This window comes from Mus caroli, chromosome 7, assembly GCF_900094665.2.
Source record: "Mus caroli chromosome 7, CAROLI_EIJ_v1.1, whole genome shotgun sequence".
Lineage (NCBI taxonomy): Eukaryota > Metazoa > Chordata > Mammalia > Rodentia > Muridae > Mus > Mus caroli.
In genome coordinates, this window is record NC_034576.1 from 141094524 (window position 1) to 141118308 (window position 23785).

At 49.3% G+C, this 23785-nt stretch overlaps 1 protein-coding gene across 7 annotated transcripts in view; it reads left to right on the forward strand.

The window, feature by feature from the left end:
• The window catches only part of Jakmip3 (Janus kinase and microtubule interacting protein 3), a 118826-nt gene that overhangs the window by 52337 nt on the left and 42704 nt on the right, over positions 1–23785 (forward strand). For 5 of the 7 annotated variants that reach the window (XM_029479036.1, XM_029479039.1, XM_021167109.2 and 2 more), the window contains exons 3-5: positions 11836–12333; positions 22147–22362; positions 23659–23778. In XM_029479036.1, the coding sequence (XP_029334896.1) occupies positions 11836–12333; positions 22147–22362; positions 23659–23778 (834 nt within the window). The remainder of the gene's footprint in view (positions 1–11835; positions 12334–22146; positions 22363–23658; positions 23779–23785) is intronic. The other 2 variants (XM_029479040.1, XM_029479041.1) reach the window with 1 other exon arrangement.

A 23785-nucleotide genomic window follows, 5' to 3' on the forward strand; every position in this document is an offset into this window, starting at 1 on the left:
CAGGACATGAAAGTTGCTGCTGTGGTTTCATTACAGTGCTTCCTGGGAGTGTCTGTAGGAGAAGAGTCAGAGATGAGCATAACTATGTAGGATTCTATTCTCAGCTCTGCTAATGAGAGTGGAGCAGTACACAGCCACCTCATTATCCAGGCCTGGGAAACGGCTAAAAAGAGCAGGGTATGCATACACAGTGCGCTGCTTTAGGGCTCAGGGCCTCACTGGGAAGGAATGGTTGCTGATGAAGATCCGCTTGCTGCATGGTTGCCTAGGAAGCACAGACAGGATGGCTGTGCAGATTCCTCTTGAACCTGTTTGTTGAGAAGAACCCTTGCCTGTGCCAAGGTCATGGAGACACTTTGCCATGCCTTCTCCTAAAAGTGCAGTTTTGATTGAGTGTATATGTGCTGTACATGCATGTGTGCACATATGTGGGTGTGGGTATGTATGTATGCCTGTTCACATGTATGTGTAGGACCAAGGTTGACACCACGTATCTTTCTCAGTCACTCTCTATCTTAGCTATTGATGTTCTCTTGAACCCAGAGTTCCCTGATGAGGTTAGTCTAGCTATCAAGCTTGCTCCTTGCTTCAGGGACCCTCTGTAATCTCAAGCACTAAAATTGTGAGTGGATTGCCATGGCTGCCCTACATTTATGTGGCTGCTGGGTATCCAACCTCTGCACCCCTGGTTTTTTTTAGCAGGTGCTAAACCGACTGAGCTATCTCTCTGGCCTCTATATTTTGCCTTTGACATTTCCAAAGCTCTCCTAGAGTTGAGTTTTGTGCCTCATGCAAGTAGTTCATGTCTTCCATATGAATGTGGAATAGACATAGTACCACATTTTTGGTGGGGGTGTTTTGAGACAGGGTTTCTCTGTATAATCACCCTGGCTATGCTAGAACTCACTTTGTATACCAGGCTGGCCTTGAACTCACAGAGATCTGCCTGCTGGGGTTAAAGGTGTGCACAGTTTCATATTTTTAAAAAAATATTTATTTTATTTTGAGCATATTATAATATAATTATATAATTCCCCTTCCTTTTCTTCCATCACATATTTAGTTTTCAAAGGTTGTAACACAGAGGGCACCCATACATGATCTCAGCACTTGGGATGGGGAAGCTGGGAGATAGCAAGCCCCAGACTAGCCTGCAACACCTAGCAAGATCCTGATTATAAAGAAATGGCCTTATACCCTGCACCGTAGCAATGTTTAAAACCGGCAAAAGGCACTTGAGTGAATATGTGCAGGAGCAGCACTGTGGGCTGCATCTTTTGCCTTCCTGAGTGATGCTCCACATCTTGCGACTCTGCAGGCCAACTTTGCTTTGACAACATAGCTGTGTCCTAGGATTGGGTCTGGTCCTCTGTTTTTTCTGCTTATCCTCTTGCCTCTGGCATCACTCCAGGGAAGATTCATTTAGATTAGCTACGACTCTCAAGGGAAGCTCCATTTAGCCACTAGCTTGACCAGCCCTGTCATTGTAGCCAGAGGTCTGCTTTCCCTGTGTCCCCCTGAGGCCAGTTCGGTTCCTAACTCCTCCAGACTGGACTTGATTCTATAGTGGGTATGTTTTTATTTTGTTCTTTCTTTTTAAGGCTACTTTAAGTCATCGTGGGTCTTTGTATTTCCATACAGATTTTAGAATCTACTTGTTTAATTTCTATTTTCGTAGAAATCCCGTGGGTTGGGTTGCATTGAATTTACCAGTCAGTTTGGGGAAAGCTGCCTTGTTTAAAATATTGGGCGTCTGGGTTTATGAACAGAACTGATTCTAGTTTTTTCCCCCTTTTGAGTTTCTAACAGGCTGTAGTTTTCAGCTCAGCGGTCCCAAGTGTCATTCTTAGCTGTGTTCACAGGTGTTTGCTCTCTGGATAAATGGTCCAGTCTAGCACTTTCATCCCTAATGACATAGAAATCTAGCTGATTTGTTCACGTTTGAACTTCTTGTCCCTCTTAGCATTCATTCAACCAGTCTTTAAAGGCACACACTTTGTCAGGAGGTGGGGGAGCCACGAGTGAGTGAGCCACGGTTGAGCCACGAGTGAGGGAGCCACGGTTGAGCCACGAGTGAGGGAGCCACGGTTGAGCCACGAGTGAGGGAGCATGTTCTTAGTGAGAAGACTTGCCCCTGCCCTGCAGATGTGTAACATTAGCAGTGGTGTTCCAACCCAGCAGACAGTTCTTACATACATCACATGCCAATCTGTCCAAATTAGAGCCATCAAGTAATCACAGAGCACTGCTCTGAATCATCCCGCGGCCTAACTGGGGACTCTCTGGGTCTGCTTTAATGAGCAGAGGTCACCTAAGGGGACACACACACACACCAGGGTGACCAGAGGAACAACTGAACTCCTCCTCTACCCATGACCAGACAAATGCCTCAGCAGAATCCACCTTTCCAGGGCAGAGCTTTGCATGACAGCTCTTTGTATTATCTTCCAACCACCTCTGGTGAAATTAGAATAGACAGACCTGGCAGATGGGCTCAGGTGTGTGTTCTGTTTGGTGTCTGTTCTTATAAAGGAATTAGTCCTTGGAGAGTTGATCTGTAAAGATGACCGTGATTCTAGAACACTCATAGTTGAAGGCTAGCAGACTATTTTCATAATATTCAGAGAACGTGTCCTTTCCCAGCAAAAAGTGGCTAATTAAGCACCATTTTGAGTTAAGGGGTAGGACTACACCCTGTCATCTGTCTAATTTAAAACCCCAAAACCTTCAAGCTGTCTGCAGGGTGTGGCCTTATTGTTTAATATTATTTGAGAGCCATACATATTTTTGTCACAAGGATGTTGATGGCTGTTGCATCTATAAACAAGTGAGATGTGGATTCCTGGGGGCAGGGGATGGGGCTGACACCCTCCCTCAGATAGGAAGTGGCCATTCCAAGTGAGTCCCAGCACCATGTCTGACACAGGACCTCTGCAGCCTGCACTTACTTCACTTTTGATTCAGTTATCCACTGTTCTGAGTAGCATCTGGTCAAGCCTTCCAGAATGCTGCCTCTCAAGTTCGCATAGCAGTTTGTTGCTTGCTCAGGGGGACTTTTTTTTTTTAGACTTATTTTTATGTGTATGAGTGTTTTGTCTGCATACATATATGTACGCCATGTCCATGTCGTGCCCATGGAGATCGATAGGAAGTCAGATACCCTGGAATTAAAGTTATAGACAGTTGTGAGTCACCATATGGATACTGGGAACTTGGATCCTCTGGAAAAATAGCCAGTGCTCTTAACCACTGAGCCATCTCCCCAGCCCCTGAAGGAGACCTTTTCAAGGTGAGTGAGCTTCAGCCTCCACTTCCAAATATAAGGAAGTGTAGGTGTATCAGTCCACAGTATGAGGCAGAGGCTGGGTGCTGACAGCTAATGAAGCCAAAGGTCACTCGCCATACTTGTGTTCTGAGAAGTGCTTGGCTATTTTCTACCTCTAGGTAAGTGGGAGGGGTTTCCTAAGGGTGTAAGTCTCAGGGAGACAAATTGAACCACTGGTCCAATGTCCCAGAATTCTACCCTGGAAGGATAAGTGTGCAAGAATTTGTAGGAAATGAGTAAACGAGATAGTAGGGAGAATTGTTACAAATAGATAGGAGCACACATTATGAAATTATCAGACAAGATAGATAATTGATGTACTGATTAGTTTTGTGTCAACTTGACACAGGCTGGAGTTATCACAGAGAAAGGAGCTTCAGTTGGGGAAATGCCTCCATGAGATCCAGCTGCAATTAGTGATCAAGGGGAGGGGGGGTTCATCCCCTTGTGGGTGGTGCCATCTCTGGGCTGGTAGTCTTGGTTCTATAAGAGAGCAGGCTAAGCAAGCCAGGGGAAGCAAGCCAGTAAGAAACATCCCTCCATGGCCTCTGCATCAGCTCCTGCTTCCTGATCTGCTTGAGTTCCAGTCCTGACTTCCTTTGGTGATAAATAGCAATGTGGAAAATGTAAGCTGAATAAACCCTTTCCTCCACAACTGCTTCTTGGTCCTGATGTTTGTGCAGGAATAGAAACCCTGACTAAGACAATTGGATTGTATTAGAAAGACCAGGAACTGACCAGAGTTGCATCTAGGAGACGATTTTGTAACCAGGAAATGACAGGAGAGGTATAGTATGGTGGCCATGTTTGGTGCATAATTTCACACTTTCAGCAAGGGTTTGGCTTCTGTTATTGATTGAGGCTCAACCACGTGGCTACAGGGATATTGTTAGATTGCAGTTATATTGTAGTGTGGTGGAGCATCCTGCCAGATCAAAGCTACTATACACAGAGGTCCCTTTAGACTGAATTCTCTGTTTGAGTGTTCTGTGGCAGTTGTGTTACACCTGGGCTTGTACTTCCATAGCCTTCAGTATCTGTAAACAGAAGGAAACTCTGTGGATGGGGCTCGGTGGTCAAGAGCACTTACTGCTCTTGGGATCAGAGTTCAGTTCCCAGCACCCATGTCAGGTGGCTCACAACTCTGGCTCCAGGAATTCAGTGCCTTCTTCTGAAATCTACAAGTTCTCATAGACAGGCACATACATGCATGCACACATACATAAATAAAAATAATTAAAAAAAAAACCATGGAAGCATCAGAGATAGTCTAGGTGGTCAACAGTAAGAGAACAGGTTAGCAAACATGAGACGGAACCTTAGAAAATTGGTTTCTAAAATGAAAGCATTTTTCGTGTGAGTTTTCTATAACTGGTTACAATGACTGGGGAAGGGAAGGGAGGCACAGAGTGAACCATCACTGGCATTTATTCTTGAGAAGTGCAATTCAGGAACGTCTATTACCAGATAAGGTGGGTCTGTGACCTTCATGGCAAAGCATGTGTCCCTGGGCTTCCTGACACTCCCCAAGCTGTCACCCAGCCACTAAGGGGCTTGCAGACTCCGAGGAGCCTCTGCATCCTCTGCAGCTTATGCCCCAGGAAAGAAGAGATAAGGCTCATGGTTGTGGTGACGAGCCAGTTTCCTAGCCAGGGATGCTGGGATGCTGAGCTGACCTGAGCCTGGGCCTACAGGACCACAGTGATGATCTAGGGAGAAAATCAGCAACAGCAGATGCATGGGGAGAGGTGGTCACACGTGTAGCATGGAGATAGGCGGTTATACATGTAAAGCACCAGGGGAGCCTGGCAGGCCTCTCTACCAGGAAAGGGGCTCTGCTGTGGGAGCCAAGCATCTTTCAGATGGGATTTTAAAAAGTAGATATGGCAGTTTCTGCCTGTAATACTGGCACTCAGGAAGCTGAGGCAGGGGACCAGCCTGGACTAGATACATACATACATGCATATGTAAAATATAAAAAAACAAAAGGGTACCAGGAATACCCCTCCAGTTTTCCAGCTTACTCCAGGCATCCATGAGGACCAGCAACTCCAGAAATCACAGGTAAGAAGCTCAGCCCTGTGGCATTGGTCATTTGGAAAATGTCCAGTTAGCTCTTGCCTCGCCCCCTGGAGTATATTGAGGAGGAAGTTTCGTGGCTTGTAGCTGCTGCCTCATTGTGGAGATGTAAGGAAGCAAATTCCAGAGCACTCTGTGTGGTGTGGGACACAGTTCTCTAGGGGGAAAGGCTGGGTTGAGGTGGGAGTGGGGATGGGTTCAAATGTCAAATGACCATTGGAGAATCTCAGATCATATCCAGATACAATAGAGAGAGGAAGGAAACAAGAAACAAAGAAATGTCCCTATAATTAGTGAAAGCACATCACAGAAACTCACTCTCCTGCAGAAGGGACCATGAAGGTTATTTACAATGGACCTAAAAGACATCAAGAAAGCTGGGCAAGACAGGACATAAATCCACGTTAGAAAAATGTGTAATTGATGTGCCAAGGCTCACAAGTTAGAAATGATACTTTAGAAGAATAGATATAGAAGGAGTATGAACATATGAACCCAACAAATAATATTTTGTGAGAAATGGAAAGAGAGACCATGAAAAAAATATAAAGAAAATGGGTGAACATCGAAGATGAGAAGTTATCCTAACGTAAGGACAGTGGGGGGTCCTTGCAGATGATGGAGACACAAATTCAGAGTACAGAAACATGCCACTTAGGGTGCTTTAAGAGGAAGCTAGGGACTGCTGTGATGGCTCAGAGGTAAGAGCATAGCATGGTTGGCTGGATTTTAGCTAATCCTTCCACACTTGGGGGACAGGTTGAGCCTTTAGTCCATGACCAAGTCTCAGGCCCTGGGCAGGAGTAGCTGGAGGCGGGGATATCTTGTCTCCAACAGCTTAGAGGTGGGATACCGCCTTACCCAAGAGCATAGCATGAGCTGGGCGTGGTGGCGCACGCCTTTAATCCCAGCACTTGGGAGGCAGAGGCAGGCAGATTTCTGAGTTCGAGGCTAGCCTGGTCTACAAAGTGAGTTCCAGGACAGCCAGGGCTATACAGAGAAACCCTGTCTCAAAACAACAACAACAATAACAACAACAAAAAGAGCATAGCATGGATCCCCTACCCCAAAAATAAGTAAGTAAGTAAATGATTTAATTTTAAATTTAATCTATTTAAATTTTGTATGTGCATGTATTTATATGAGTTTATATGAGCCAGTGAGACCAGTGGAGACCAGAGAGGGTATTGGATCCCCCTGGAACTGGAGTTGCAGGCGTTTATGAGCCTCAATTTGGGTGCTAGGACTCCAGGCTGGGTCCTCTGCAAGGGTAGTGAGCTCATTTATCTTTTGAGACACAAAAAAAAATTTTTTTAAAGGAAACTGTTTACTGAAAGAGCAGCATTCGTGAAACCAAGACCCAGAGCAGAAACCCCAGAGAGTACACTAGCAACATGAGAGAAATCTCAGGTGCCAGTGTACTCTATGTATAAGGGAAAGGAGACAAAAGTGTGATCATGGGTTAGCTGAGAGCAGCTGTGAACCGAGAGAAGGAAGAGCAGCAAGCGTAAGGTCGAGGGTTAGTGTCTGGTAAAGCCTGCATCCAGCTGCAGAGTGGACATCATGCAGAAATTCAGGTGGCGTTGTTCCTATGGCTGCCCATAAGGACAGTGACATTTCCCGAAGGAATCAGACAGGGACACCAATCAGGCTATGAGCATGGAACCCAGAGCCCCTCTGTGAGTTAGACCCTACTGAAGGTGAAGGCATAGAAGCCACGTGTGACCTGTGTTTAGGGCAACCTGCCAGGCTCGATCTGCATAGATCCATTGGGAAATATGAAGTATTTTGAGATTTAGAAAATCCTTTGAGATTCCTCACCATACAGTTGGGTGCGGGGTGGGAGAGGTGGGAGACAACAAATGAAAGTCTGAAGGGACAGCAGGTTAGAATGGCTGTGGAACTGTCCAGGCTGTTAGGATGCAACCACACGGTGAGGGGGGGGGGCATATGGAAAGTGCAAGGCCACCATCCATTCATGGTTATCACACTCATTGTGTCAGCATCAAAACCACTGAGTCCTGAAACCATTGTTTGTATAACATGAGTGCAGGGAATGGGGTGATTGCATCACCTCCTGATTGCATGAGAACAAAAATGCTCAGTGTGAAGGACAGAGAGAGATTCAGCTGTGGGCAGGGCGCTAGGCAGAAGCTTTGTGGTCCGGACTTTGAGTTTAATGTTGATGTGAACTTGTAAGACGTATGTGCATGTACATTGTACATCTATCTATGTCTATCATCTGCATATATATCATGTATATATTTACATACATACATACACTTTGACTTGTCCCTGGAAAATACCTTTATAACAGTGACCTATCCAGAAGGAATGAGGAATCCTAGGCCACGGCTGTGACCTTGAAATATTCTCTGAACATGAAAAGCAATCCAAGCATCTAGAGATAAATGAAACAAGCCTGGACTACGCCACACCCCTCAAGCCCTGAGAAACTGTGAGGATCTCAACGAGAGCATTCAAGAGGCTCCTGAAGAGGTGTTCACTGGCCTTACATGTGAACAACACTCCAAGTCTCAATGAGGATGCGATTTGCAAAGAACCGAAGCCCATCAAGTATGCTTGAATCCTCACACTTCTCAGGAAACAGTTAGTTGGTACTCCACGGTTAGCAGAGAGCCAGTGTATTATCTCACAACTGAGTAATTAGAGGAATGAATGAATTATTTATTTCACTTTTCCACCACAACCAACAGCAGCTAAAGGAAGGACCCCCAACCTTGAGTGAAGACACCCGCCCCCCACCCCCACCCCCACCCCCCATTGTACTGTTCAGATCTTGCTGGAAGGCCAGAAGCACCAGCAGGAAAGCGAAACCCATACATGAGAATCCAGAAGCAGCTCCTGCCCCTCTGGCCCTGGCAGGCTTCCGTGGCTGCCCTGTGTCTGAGAAGGCTTTAGCATTTCTCACAGCAGCTAACACCCCCGTGCCATCTCAGCCTCTCACAGGCCTCTGCGAGAGTCAAGTGGCTATGACGATTAAGCTTCATTATGAACTTGGCTAGACTGAGAGACACCTGCATCACTAAAGCAACACCTTTGGGCATGTCTGGGAGGGTGTCCAGAGCCAGGTGGCGTGAGGATCACCAGAAATAAAGAACCACTCTAAAGGTGGATATCACTGCCCAGTAGTCTTTGGGGGCCAGAGGAGCAAAAGTAGGAGGCAGAAGGTGGCCAGCATCGGCTCCTGGCCACCATGAGGTCATTCACTTTGCTCTCCCTCCTGTCTCTTCCCAGCTATGCTGCTCTTCCTCCCACACACAGGCCCAGAAGCAGTGGCGCTGAGTGACCATGGACTAAGCCCCGACACTATGAGCTAAGACCATCCTCCCTCCCCAGCATGTCTGTCTTTAGCCAGCCTCCCAGAATTCCAAGAGAGCTAGCTACCTTTTGTGTTGAGCCTGGAGTCTGCCTAGCAGCATTACTCCAGGGCACAGAGGAGCCTCCCAGGACCCTCCAGGACCTAACTCCTGCCCAGCTCCTGTGACTGTCCCTGGATGTATCCAATTCTGCCACATGCTTCGTTGGAAGCTAGTAGCCCAGCCTGGGGACACTGGGGGTGCTTTGGAAGGGGTAGAGAGCAGAGGTCTTCTGGTGGTTGGCTGGATTTTAGCTAATCCTTCCACACTTGGGGGACAGGTTGAGCCTTTAGTTCATGACCAAGTCTCAGGCCCTGGGCAGGAGTAGCTGGAGGCGGGGATATCTTGTCTCCAACAGCTTAGAGGTGGGATACCGCCTTACCCAACCTTGGGCTGTTGGGCTTCCACCGTTATCCACTCACCATAGTCTGCTCTGGGACACAGGATGCGTTCATTTTCCTTTTGCTCATTCCCATCTGGAAAGTTTTCACAAGGTCTGAGTATTTATCTGCTGAGAGAACAGAGCCAGACTCTGTGTATTGGTTCTGGCGTACCAAGTCCCACTTGGGATTCAATGTACCCCTCAGGGTCTAACCCACGGGGGACAGTAGCTATCTCTAATCACTACCACCCTGCACCCCCCTCCCCCCGCCATTCTTCAGTACTCCCTTCAAACATATAGAGTGTTCTATATTTCACACATGATTCACAGAGGAAGGGAAATACTGATAATATTTACAGCTCATGCCTGTAATCTCACCATGTTTGGGAGTGGAAGCAGAAAGATTTCTGTGAGTTCAAGGCTAGCTTGAAACACAGTGTGAGCTCTGGGCCAACCTCTGCTACAATATGGGACCCTGTCCCCCCAAACTGAAGCCAAACAAACCCTGCTTTTTTCTTTTTCCATATCTGGGATGCCATTAAAACTAGAAGAAGCCAGAAGGCCTGGTAATGCACGCCTTCAATCTCAGCACTTGGGAGGCAGAGGCAAGCAGATTTCTGAGTTTGAGGCCAGCTTGGTCTACAGAGTGAGTTCTAGGACAGCCAGGGCTACACAGAGAAACCCTGTCTCAAAACAACAACAACAACAAAAACCTGGAAGAAGAGTCACATTAATTTGGGTTGGCAGCTGCCTGTTTGCTCTACTTTTCAGTAATGCTCTGTTCAGCAAAGCAGAATTCCAAAGTGCTGGGTGGTGCTGTCCTGTGTGCATGAGGAATAGTCAGGGGCCTGCTGGACTTTAAGAGGACAATAGGCCTGCCAGACCTGGGGCCAGCTGTGCCAGTCAGTGCCACATGCCTGTCCTATGGGGAAGCATCAGCAAACAGGCCCTGAAAGTTGCCTCTGTTGGGGGAAGGGAGGGGGGGGGAAGGCAGCCACAGAGGCAAATAAATCAGGACTGGATTTTAAATGTCCCCCCAAGCCCTGAGTTAAAGGTTTTGTTCCAAGATCATGGTACTATTTAGACTGGGGAGACATCTCGGTAGGTAAATGCTTGCTAGACATACTTAGAGGCAGAGTGGGTAGCTTTGCTGCTGATTTGGTGCTGGTGGTAAGGAAAGCGAAGATGGTTCCAGCAAGATTCTCCCCCAAGAATATAAGGAGAAGAAATGGAAGAGGAGGGGCATGCAGGGATTAACCAGATATCCAACACAGGAAGTGCTGAAGTCACTACAGTTGGCTGCTATAGAAAAATGGTATCAGTCATATCACAGCTGATGGTCCCACTTTCGGAAGGAGAGACTTGAAGGCGATCGGGACCTGGAAAGTTCAGCGAGGGTGACTGTTTCAGGATCCTGGCAGCGAGCAGGTGGCTCCCCAGGGTGTCTCTGAGACTCACAGGGACACTGTCTTCCAGAAGCAGGTATGAGGGATATGCATACCTACTGTGAGCAGGAAGTTGATCCGAACAGTAGCAGCCTGGGAGAGGAGGATGTTCTTCAACAGAAGCAGGCTGCTCCTTCACCAGGCAGTGGGATACATGAGGCTGTGACACCATTCCTGTATCCTGCTAGGGCACTGTTTACTGAGCCTCAAGAAGGGCTTAGAGAGCCAGAAAGGCATCAGGCCCAAAGCAGGTCCCTCTGGGGTTCAGATGGGGTATGCCTGTCAGTGTCACCAAGTAACCTGGCCCTTGAAGATCTGAGTGTCAGGATCAGAAAGAAAAAGTGTTTGGGGATCAGTGTATGTGGGTGCCTGGAGCCTTAGGAAGCAAGGGGAAGGAAAGGGATGAGCGCTCTCTAGAGTGAGTGGTCCGAGAGGTGTAGGCTGTATAGCTGGGGAAGTCCCTGATATGGAAGCAGCTAAGCAGGACCTGTGGGGCTCATGGAGGGATGCACACTCAGATGCTACCAGGAGGACAGACCACTGTGGAGCTTTGTGAGCGTAACTGTTCTGTGGACCACAGGCGAGTTCTTGGGTTCTCCAGCACAGTACAGCCAGGGCATGTGGAAATTTTAGTAGTGAGGTGACTACCTAGACAGAGCCCCAAACATTCAAGATGAACACAAAGCATGTGGTCACACTGTTTCCAAAACCTAGATACTAGGTGTCGTCAGGACAGCCAGCCTGGCTGCTAAGAGGCTTCCCCACTTGCAAAGGATGCCGTAGAAGGTAAGTGCAGCGGGTTCATTGTGTGAGGCAACACAAAGCCTTTCACAGGCTGTGTCCCTGTGTCCCTCCACCATCCACTGAGAAGCCTCTCTTGTCCTACTGAGCTTCCACCTAGAGGGACCAGGAGCAGATATAATGGGCAGAGGATGTCCGTGGCCCCCTCTTCTGCTACAGTGCCGTGTATGCTGCAGACCACTATGCACACCCATGCCCTCCACCAAGCAGGGTGGCTTGTTTTAACTGACCGTTAAAATAATTCCTAAGTTTGCAGGAAAGCAATCCTTTCAATGTGCAGGCATGTTCCAGCTGGTGCAGGCATGTTCCAGCTGGTGCAGGCATGTTCCAGCTGGTGCAGGCATGTTCCAGCTGGTGCAGGCATGTTCCAGCCGGTGTAGGTGGTTCCCGGCTCCAGCAACCTCACTCTCGCCTGTCTTTCAGGTTAGCAAAGTTGAGCGGGAGAAGAGCCAGGAGCTGAAGCAGGTGCGCGAGCACGAACAGCGCAAGCACGCGGTCCTGGTCACGGAGCTCAAGACCAAGCTGCACGAGGAGAAGATGAAGGAGCTGCAGGCCGTGCGCGAGGCACTGTTGCGGCAGCACGAGGCCGAGCTCCTGAGGGTCATCAAGATTAAGGACAATGAGAACCAGCGGCTGCAGGCCTTGCTCAACACCCTGCGGGATGGCGCGCCCGACAAGGTGAAGACGGTGCTCCTGTGTGAGGCGAAGGAGGAGGCCAAGAAGGGGTTTGAGGTGGAGAAGGTCAAGATGCAGCAAGAGATCTCAGAGCTCAAAGGGGCCAAGAAGCAGGTCGAGGAGGCACTGACTATGGTCATCCAGGCCGACAAGATCAAGGCTGCGGAGATCAGGAGTGTCTACCATCTGCATCAGGAAGAAATCACCCGGATCAAGAAGGAGTGTGAGCGTGAGATCCGCAGGCTGGTACGTGACCCGTGAGCAGGCGGGAGGGTGGGCGGGCAGCAGGGCACAGCTCTGGTCTCTCACCAGCTCATTTTCTTACTCACTTACCTGACACGCTCTGTATTAGTGCTGAGGACCCCAGAGGTGCAGAAATGCAGAGCCAGGTACCCACAGGTAGGTAAGATCCCACCTGCCCCTTGATCATAGCCAGCAGTGCTCCTCCTGGATCTCCACTTAGAACTCGCCATCTTCAAGTCAGAATTCCTGTCTTCCTCCCAAGGGGCTGTGGAGGCAGCTGTGCAGGTAGCAGGTGGTAGGCCTGGGGCAGCAGCTGGGTGCTCACATTTCAAGCCACAAGCAGGAAACAGGAAGAGGGCACTGGGGATGATGGGGATGGAGGCTTTGGAACCTCAAAGCTGCCTGCCCCAGTGACATACGTCCTCCCACAAGGCCACACCTCATAATCCTTTCCAAGAAGCCACACAGGGGATCAAATATTCAAATGCCCAAGACTTATGAGGGACATCGCATTCAAACGGCCACAGGATCCAGGTACTCTAGGCATCAGGTACATCAGTAGGATGTAGCCATCTTTCTAGTTGTGGTACCCAGGGAGTCATCCCTCCTCCACTTCCCTGGATTTCTGGTGTCCAGAGACATGCTACAGTCCATCTCTTCATGGGCTTTCCGGAGAAGGCAGAAAGAAGAACCTGGCCATTGTGAAGGAGCCAGGCCTTTACCATAGTAAACAGAGGGCCCAGTAGGGCCCATCCTGTTTCTAACCTTTCCAGAATGTCCCTTGCTCCAATACCCCTACCTTCAGAACCATTTGTTGTCATTGCCAGGATAAGGCCTGAGATCTCACATGATGTAATGTGACATTGTGTGGTTCTGGGAAAGTGGGGGAACCGTCGCCATCAGGCTGCTGGGAAACTATGCTCCCGCCTGCTCCATCCGCCCTTTCTTCTGTCTTGCTTACAGTTAGTGTCTGCAGCAGAGGAGGGCAGCCTTATGTCTCCACAAAGCTTGTAACTGAGAACAGCTGTGTTCCATGGTCCCTTTCCACTCTGTGTTAGGTCCCCAGAGGCAAATACCTGTGACTCTGCCAGCTGGTGTCCCTGAGCTTTATCCCAGCCTGTTACGGCATGCTTGGTCTGTGTCTGCACCTCAGTTTATGTGGCCTTCTCGCTCCTGCACGAAATGCCTCCCTCTCAAAGTGCTATACCGCCCTTGCTCCTCGCCTGCGCCACCATAGTGGACTGGGCACATCTCAGCTTCTCAAGCACATTCTCCTTTGAGAAGCCCCTGAGGAAAGCTGGAGAAGGTTGACAAGAGGAGTCCCAGGTGTGGTGGGTAATCACTAGTTCTGACCACTGGGGCTCCAGACCCAGAGGGAAGGGCAGCACTGCAGCCCAGGAAAGTGTCAGGGATAGGGCCTAGCCAGTTACTGTCAACTCCCAACCCAACAGAGAGCAGGGAGCACATGTCCAAACCACTCACCTCCCACTGACGCATAGACCAGAGGCCAATAGGGGGATCAGGTGGGACCATTGCAGGGGTCAGGTTCTCCCCGCTGAAAGGTAGGAATTGAGTCTGGGGCCTCACGTATGTTAGGCAAGCATACTATGGAGTCACATCCCCAGCCTTTTGGGTTATGGAGCCCCACAGGAGGGAAGAGAGAAGATCCAGGGGGCAGAGTGAGCATCCAGTGTATAGCTCTATCTTGGGTAAGAGGAGGATGTGCAGTCCCACCCTTGCTGCTGAGAGTTACACACCTGTGGTCCGCACGGTCACGCTGGCTCCATCCCAATTGTATCACGTAGCTCACACACCTGCGCGTAGTCTTTTGAGTTGTTTCGTTTGCTTAGTTTTCTGTGTCACTAATGCCCTGCACACGTCCAGCAGAACAGGAACCCTCTCAATATGTCAAATCGGAATTTCAACCATCTGCCTTTGAGGTACATCCTTTAAGCTCCACATCTCCTCCTGTCTCTTCACGCAGGTAAACAGGACAAAGCCCAATAATTCTGAACCTTTCCTTATTGCTGGAATACCCTTCCCTCTCCTCTGCCCTGTTCCCCACCAGCCATACCTTCTCCCAGAGCTCAGGACACCTCTGAAATGTCACTGTGCTGTGTGGATGACACAGACACTTGCTCATCTCCACCAGGCAGCCAGGAGCTCTCTCTAATTGTCCCCCAGCCAGGGAAACGTGCTGAGTGTCTAAATCCCTTTCCTGCAGCTCATCTTCCTTCCCATGTCTGCTCATCAGAGGTGGTCCTTTCTGTTCACACTGAATTTATTCTTTTCCTTTCAACCTTAGCTTTCTCTTCTATTTCCTAGAAAAATCCTCAGCTTCCCTATTTGTTTTTGTTATTCTGTCAAAGAAATCTGCTCTCTGAAGTAAACCCTTTGGCTCCCTCTCTTCCAGTCCCAGGTTAACAGCAGCAGTTCTCTGAGAGTGTTCTGCATTCAAAGGCTCAGCTTCTTCATGGTCTGTGCCTATGCAGAGCCTCTTTCCACCTTGACTGCTGAGCAATTCTCTTAGCCTCTCCTTTACAGCCCAGCCGGGGAAACACATGGTGTGTGTGTGTGTGTGTGTGTGTGTGTGTGTGCATACATGATGTATAAAGGGCTCTGATACCTGCAGATCTAGAGTGAACTTTCAAAAATTACATGAGTTGGGGTGGAACATTTTCTTCTTTTCTTTCCAAGGAAGAATTCTAGTCACGTTAGTTGGAGAAAAGACAAACCAAGGCTTCTGGAAGGAAAGGAAGATTAAATCGTTCATTGACTGTAGGTAAAATGACCTGGTATGTAAAGTATCCTGATAAATACACAAAAATAGGGCTGAAGGTAGGGCTGAAGGTGTAGCTTAGTGCTGGAGCCTTGCTTCATGTGTTCTAGGTTCTGGGGTTTGGTTTTATCCCCAGAGCACACTAAACTCAAGAGGAAACAAGTAAGATCCTACACAGTCATAGAGCTGGCTCTCAGCTGTACATCAGACACAGGAAATGCCAGCAGTATTCACCAAGATCATTATTTTCTCCACAGAGCCATGAACTAACTATCCAAGATGCACAGAAGGTGCACTCTCTATGAGACCACATAGTCCCCAAAGACCCTGGAATTCTAAGAAAAAGACAGTTAGGAAGTGTTTTTGCATTTTTCAGAGTTTCTCAGGATTTGTTTCTATAGAATCTATAATCAGCCTGGAGAATACCCTTTACCTGCCATTGAAGACATGCACACCCTATTGACAGAACAGGCCCTTCCCTCTTGAGACCATGCCCAGCAGTTTAAGAGCAGTTCATCCAACACTGAAGGGCCTGAGGCTCACTTTCCATCTGCTGCGTTACTCACCACTGCCACCAGGTGTCACTCTTAGAGACTGTTCATATGCTCATGCTGGACAGGGGCTTTCTTCTGGTCCTTGACCTCAACTGCCCACCCATAGCCATTGGAGTTCTAGAGACCAGCCATGGATAAATTATGTTGTGCAAATGACATATTGAAAAACTCAAAGTATGGACAGGCTGGACTCTGTTCCCAGGAGGTGCTAGTACAATTTAGTGTCACCCTCAGCAAAGCCACTGTTACCTATGAGTCCAGAAGCTAGGCTCAGTGCTCTGGGTGCAGGGCCATCTCTTCTTGTGGCACTGCCCGGTGGGGATCTCCTTACTGATGAAGGCCTCAGTACTACCTGTATTGTCCCACTCGATCTGTAGCTTGTAAGAGAATACTCAGCTGTCTGAAACCCAATTGTCAATTTGGCCTGACTCTCTAGACTCCATGGTGCAGATGTGTCTGAGGCGAGTGTCAGGCTTAAAAACAAATTGCGGTGTACTGAGAAGGTCTCGCTAGCAGGGCAGGGCAGTGCTACAGCTTACAGGGGGAGGGTACGGTGGTGGGGGTGCAGAGCTTGGTACAGGCAAAGAGTCTGAGGAATTTCTGAGGATTTTCTGAGAATATCAGAGATAGAAGCTTTCTGGAGCAGATGCTAAAGCAGGGTAGAACAAAACAGTAGGGAGGGGAGTTGCTCAAAGGCAGCCTAACCCTAGGGACTGGGGACAGGACTGAGAGAGGTTCTGGATCAGAGAAGTGGCAGAGTCCTTGAGTCTCAGAGCAGGGCCAACAGAGGTTGTCTGGGCCTTTGACCTAGAGATGGGGGCCCAGCAGGCCAGAGAAAGCTCATTCCTAAGTCCCAAGCAAGACAAGACAAGCTGGGAGTCTCAGGACCTTTCCCATGGGGAAAGCTTGGCTGCAGTTGCATTTGGAAACATTTCCCAGTCTATGATCCTTACACCATTTGGCAGAACTGTCATTTCTTCATCCGGCACTCTGTATGGAGAAACAGAGCTTTAAACCAGTGCGTTGTGGATAAAGGCCAAGAACTCCATCCAGGTCGGCAATGATGGTACTTCAGGGATCCGTGGACCTTGGGAGCTCCTTATAGACTAATACCATGCCTTCATGTGTCATCTATGCTAGAGTATTTGAACAGGGGCTGTGGCCCCCAAGGAGAGATGGCTCACCAGTTAGTGGACACAGCTACAACCAGGGCTGCTGTGGGACACAGGCTTGGGAGTCTGCTGAAGTCCAAGCACTGGGACTAGAACACAGTGGACCAGGAGCCCCTATCCAGACGTTCTGGGAGAGCTGGGCTGGGGAAAGGAATTGAGAAGGCCTTGGGTTCATCTCAGAGCTCACAAAGCAGGCGCTGTAATCGGAAGTTCTGCCTCTCTGCCCTGGCCAGTGGCATTGTCTGACTGCAGTTCAAGTCTGTTCGACGTAGTGTTTATAGGAGGTGTTCAGCTGAAAGTTAGATTCTGATCTGGGACTAGGCTGAGCCACACCAACCATCAGAGCCACCAAAGCCAGGTCCTTAAATGGTGGACTAGGATGTGGCCTGGTAGACCTCAGGACCCTCAGAGAGGCTGGTGGGAAGAAGACAGAAAAGGAAACATGACCAAGATGCCACCAGTAAACATCTGAGACACATCTGTCCTGAGCAGGGCAGGGCTTGGGACAGCAAGGGCTTTGAGACTCCTGTGTGGGTTCTAAAGAGAGGAGGGATGATCACCCCACATTCCTGTCTCCCCACTTTGTCCAGAAAGTCCACCCCTGCCCTGTGAGGGGGTTCAAGTCAGACCTTCTCTGACAATAGGTGGGTCCTATACAGCACTCTTGGTTTCATCTGTGCACATCCTACTCAGTGTCTCTAGGCAAGTGGATTCCTGGTGGCTTTCTTGGCCAAATTTTTAGTAATGTCATAATGAAATGGAACGAGTGGGGAATCTCATGCTCAGAGGTTCTGGACCGGTCTCCACAGGCTCACTGTGACTTCAGATAGGGACGACTCTCACCTCCCATTCCTGCCTTTCTCAGAGTCTCCAGCCCATGATACCCTGAGGGCAGGACTGTGCTAATAAGCACTAAAGTGTTTGTGCAGGTTGCCATTGACTCTGGAAGAGCTCTGCTGTACAAGCACAGAGCAGTTGCACATGGAGTGCATTTTCTAAAATACAACCTCAGGCTGTTATTAAAAACTCTATAAAATAGAGGAATTACAGACAAAAAGCAATTTCCTCTCCCCCATAAAAGTCTGTGGTTTATAGTTTTAACCCCTTCTGCCCAGACATCAGAGCTATTAGCTAATGTGGTATGCTAATATATAGCTCTAATGAAAACCCTATAAAGAAAGCCATAAAAGCAAAACCAATCCCCAAAGCACCGGGTGTCTAGTGGAGGGCTGGGCCTAGCCTTGAATTCCCAGGATTTTGTTTTAGCAAGGACGTGTGACTCAGGCATTGAGGCACTCTCCTCTGATGGAGCAGAGTCACTAGTTCTCTTAGAAAACAAGACCACTGTCTGGAAAAATGGCTTAGTGGTTCAGAGCACTGGTTGCTCTTGCAGAGACCTTGGGTTTGGTTCCCATCACCTACATGATGGCTCACAGCCAGTCCTAACATACCACTTCCAGGGGAATCTGTTCTCAGACATATATGCAGGCGAAACACTAATGTAAAACAAAACAATGCCACCACCAGCAAGAGTAGCTGTCCTAAGTCACTGCTCTCTGGCATCCTTTGGGGCTTGCCAAAAGTCCATGATTCCAACTTAAGCCACCGCAGCCCAGTTGCCAAACTCACAGCTGATTTGTCTCCCTTCTGGGAAACAGATCCCAGCAGTCACTGCTGTGCAAGGCAAGATAGGATGCCAGGGGCCACAGATGCCCACTGAAGGTCTTAGCCACAGATAGCCTCTGAAGGTCACTGTCATCGATGTTCATTGAAGGTGCTTTTTTGGAGCATGCTTAGGCGAACCAAGAGCCCTTAATATTTTTTTAAGATGTATGTATGTATGTATGTATGTATGTATGTATGTATGTATGTATATGAGTACACTGTAGCTGCACATAGTTGTGAGCCTTCATGTGGTTGTTGGAGATTGAATTTAGGACCTCTGCTCATTCTGGTCAACACTGCTCGCAGTCCCTGTTTGCTCTGGCCCAAAGATTTATTTATTATTATAAATAAATACACTGTAGCTATCTTTAGACACACCAGAAGAGGGTGTCAGGTCTTATTACAGATGGTTGTGAGCCACCATGTGGTTGCTGGGATTTGAACTCAGGACCTTTGGAAGAGCAGTCAGTGCTCTTACCCACTGAGCCATATCGCCAGCCCCCAAGGGCCCTTAAAAGCTTCAATGTATAGATAGGCATAGCTGGGGTTGAAGGCTTGGCATGTATACTTGCTTTTTCCATCCATGTTGTTTAGTCTGAGGGATAACTGTTATGCAGGAAAGCCACAAGTCCATACAACAGTGTAGTGACTGTAGCTTGTGTCTGAGTATAGCCACCATTTACTTAAGAGACCAAGTACCTGCAAACACTTCCCAGAGATGCCTTCCCACATACACTCGCTAGTCTCGACTTCCTGGGAACCACACCAGCGTGTTCCCTGGGGATCTGGCAGTGTGTTATCCATTCTTCTTGGAAGGAGTTCAAGTTGTTTTGGGTTTGAGCTGTTGCAAATATCCCCATCATGTCCTTGAGTGGCCTCATGCATTGGCTTCTCCCACCATTTGTGAGGCTGAAGGGAGTGCTGGCCATACGAAAGCCAGCAGCAACCTCAGAGCGCTCAGTTAATTGATGCGGGTGGACCCACTTTCTACCCTGCCTCTCAAGAGCAGGGCCCCCTTTTGCCACATTGTGGCCACAGCCAGCACTGCAGCGGGGTCACAGTAGAGAGAACAAACTCACAATCCTTGTAGCCATGGACACACTATCTTCTGGAAAGCTCCTGTTCACACACGTGGGCTCGTTGAAACTGGAGAATGTCTTTTTCCTGATTTCGATAACTTTTCTCCGTGATCTGGCTAGCACACCAGTGTCTCCAGGGTGGCTGCTTCAGATATACCAGCAGTGATCCTGGATGGGCTTTGCTCCTAACATAAAGGAGATGCAATCGGTCGGTTCTTTTAACATGCAGTTTGTGTGCTGCTTAAAAATTTTCAGCACTCGGGAGGCAGAAGCAAGTGGATTTCTGAGTTCAAGGCCAGCCTGGTCTACAGAGTGAGTTCCGGGACAGCCAGGGCTACACAGAGAAACCCTGTCTCAAAAAATAAAAAACCAACCTTCCTGAAGACATACCAGGAACCTCCTCTCTGTGGTTTCCAGACAATGTAGATAACTGAGAATTAGGGGCATGGGCGAGGGAGGCACAAAAAGCAGGAGGAATGGGTGTGGTAACCAGCAAGCAGGCTCCAGCATGATCAGGAATCTCAGCCTGGGAAGGGTATTCCCAACGCAGAGGCCAGGACACAAGGCTTCATGTGTCTACACTGATTCTGCTGCAGAGCACATGGGTACCGGAGAGGACGTGTGGTGGCATGTGGCATCGGGAAGCTGCCGCCAATGTGTAGGAGACATAGAAGCATAGATGACCTGTCCCTTCAGATATAGTGGGACTCTCCAGGTTCAGAGACAGCATGCACTGAAACCCCTCAGCCCAGACTCACAGGAGTGTTGCTCGTCAGATGTGGAGAGGTGGTGTGAACGTAAAAGAAGGTAGCCTGCCCTCTGGACTCTAAAGCTAAATGGCAGGAGGGGAGGGAGGGGCAGCATCAGCCTAGGAGCCCCAGTCTCCAGTCTGCAGTGTCACAAGGCACACTTGGTTAGCACTCACTCACAGAAAGGGAGTGATGTTTGTGGGCACCAGTATACACAGGGGCAAGAACCCTGAGCTGTCTGCTCTGGCGTCCTGGGCCACCTCAGTCTCTGTGATTCAGTACATACAGTAGTGCCTGGGATGAGTGAGGGGCCATCCAGTGACACAGAACATCCCATTCTGGGCTGGGTCTGGCATACTTCCGATATATGCTCTCCTCCCGTGAAGGCCTGCTGGTCTATTCCAGCATGGTCAGGAAGGAGACAGAAGCCCAGGTTCAGCCGAGTGAGAAAACCACGGTCTTGGAAGACCCCATCACCAATCCTTACATGGGTATCCAGGGCCTAATGACCTCAAAGACAGGGTTGCCTCCACTCTAACCAGATGCTCAGGCAGCCAGCCACTCAGGTAGCTGTCTCATGGGTGCACAGAGGCTCTCTCCTGTTGAGATTTCCAGAGGCGTGTATCAGTGAACGACCGAGTGAGACCCTAGCCTCAGAACCTAGCCGCTTTCAGACAGGTTTATCTTACCAGCCCAGCCGTTCTGCTTCCCGGATCCACTGTGTTGTCCTTTCAGCACCGTGGTGTGCACCGCTGAACAGGAACTGAGCCAGTGAGGGTTTCTTTTATCATGTTCTGCCCATGGCTTGCCTGGAATTTGTGGTCTGTGTTAATTAGATATCTGTCTGAGTTTCCAGCTAGCTTCAGCGAAAGGCTGGCTTATTAAACAACAAGCAAAGACTGCTTCTTTGGAAGTTCTGTTTTGAATTGTGCTGTTCCCCTCCATGATGTCCTGTTACACACCGAGTGCTGGTTATGATACTTATAGCCCCCAGGTCTCTCCCGCGTAGGGTCAGCCTCAGGCAGAGCACATACCTGCTCGGACGGCTCCAGTAAAAGACGCAGGATACAGGTAGCGTCCGTATTTAAAAGGGCTTTCTTGCTGCCATAATGAGGATGGGCACAAGTCACACCGCCCTTTGGGGAAGGTGGGAAGGCCACCACTAGCCCAACAATGTCCAGGGGCCGTGGCAGGCTAGATACAGTGGATGGGTGTTGTCTTCTGCTTGTCCAGCTGCCCCTACCCTACCCTGAAAGCCTTACCCTGCAGCACATGTGGCCTGGAAATGCATGGCTGTGCTGTGTTCAGCTTTTGGCTATACTTTAGAGCCAAGTCCACCCCCTACTTATTCTAAAAGAGAATCTTGTCCACCATACCCTTAGCGGTAGGTGTAGCAAGGTCAGGAAGATTCTCCCCCTTACCCATTGAACTGCAGAAAGCAAGGTCTGAAGATCTTTCAAACCTGCCCAGTGATGCCCAATGCCATGGACAATGTGTACAGCAAGGGATGGGGGTTTCTTGCTGGGCCACCTTGGCTGTCAGTGCAGGGACACACAGGGACCTTTCCCTGGGACCAGCCCAGGGTGAGCCAGTTGGATTGGGGTGGTCTAGGGCTGGGTTTTGTGCAGCATGGGTAACCAGCTCTCATCAAGAATGTCTGCTTTGGCTTCTGGTCCCAGAGCCCAAGATGCTCGCTGGTGGGGCTACTACCATCACGGGGACATTTTTTTTTCTCTGAATGCCACTCTGCCTGTTTCTATGGTAACTGCAGATCTGTACCCTGCCTGCGCGTGTGATTGTGTTCTGTTCTCCTTGTAGATGGAGGAGATAAGATTTAAAGACAGAGCAGTCTTCGTGCTGGAAAGAGAGTTAGGGGTTCAAGCCGGGCATGCCCAGAGACTGCAGCTCCAGAAAGAGGCTCTAGATGAGCAGCTTTCCCAGGCCAAAGAGGCTGAGCGGCACCCGGGCAGCCCCAGACGGGAACTTCCTTATGCAAGCGGTGCAGGAGACGCCTCAGACCACTCAGGAAGCCCTGTAAGCAACCCCAGGTCTCGTCTCAGCCAGCCTCGAGTCCCAGACACATGTAGCCGTGTGACCCAATGCAGCAGCTCCACGGGGAGCCCAGAACCTATATCCAGCCAGACCCTCCTGCCCCAGACTCTGTATAGCCAGCCCTTGCCTACTTGGCTCTGGCCAGGAGAGCTGATACACTGTCCTCCTTCATTATCCACCCAGCAGAAGCAATGATCTTGTTGCTTCCTGGTTCCAGGTTGCTAAAGGTCACTTGCCAGTCATGCCCTGCCCTTGGTTGGTGGGGAGGACCACGCCAAGCATGAGCTGTTTCCCTTCCCTTCCCTTCCATCCTCCTGTGCACGAGCCCAGCTCTCTTTCACCCATGTCTCTGACTTGGCCCGTCTCATGGTCATGGCTAGCATTAGCATCACCCATCATTACCCATCTGCTTTTCCTACGACCGTGACACTTTCTGCTCCTTCTCAGTCTGACCCTTGTGCGGGTAGCCAGCGATGCACAGCTCTGAGCACATTCATCCTATCACCACTCCTCATTCAGATTCTCTGTGGTGGTCTGCGGTACCCTGGGAGACCCTCAGTGTTACCCCTCTAAGTCTTTGGTCCCCAGCCTCTCCTGCACCTGTTGAATGAGGAACTTAACCCATGTCCGGTACCTTCCTGGACATCTTTTTTCTTTGACACAGGGACAAAAGTTTGAGCTGATCCAGCCTTGGGCCACTGACTTTGAATAATGTCTCTTACAAGCATATTGCAAATGGCTTAACTGAGTTAGAGCCAACCCCCTGCCTGCCCAGGTTCTGGGTAGACTGCTGCATTAACTCCAGATGCCAAATACGCATTAGAAAGTTTTCATTAATTTTTTTTTAACATTCCTGTGGTTCCAAAAGTGAGTTTTAGAAACTCAATTTGAAGGAGCAGCTTTAGGTAGTCTATAAGGAATATCTTTTCCTGTGCTCGTTCTTTGAGAGTGACTGCTTGGCAGGGCAGGCCCGTCTGGAAGGCACAGCTGGGCAGCAGCCGAGAGGAAGCATGGGGCTGGTCCTCACCCACACTCGGGCTCCCACACTTGCACACCCTCACCCGCCACATTTGCATATTGCGGACATCTTTGCTTTCCCATCTTGCTGTGTGCAGTGCATGAGCTCCAGGCCAGGCCCCTCTGCCAGGAGGGCCCCCGCCAGCAGCCATTGGGAAGCAAAGGCAATCACAAGGCAGAAGTGTGTTGGTCTCCAGTTGGGTTGGGGTTCGCAGAGGTTCGCATCGAGGAACAGTTATTTGCAGTTGATTTTTGTTTTAGGAACAGCAGTTGGACGAGAAGGATGCCAGGCGCTTCCAACTTAAAATCGCGGAGTTAAGTGCCATCATCCGTAAGCTGGAAGACCGCAACGCCTTGCTGTCTGAAGAAAGAAATGAGCTGGTAAGTG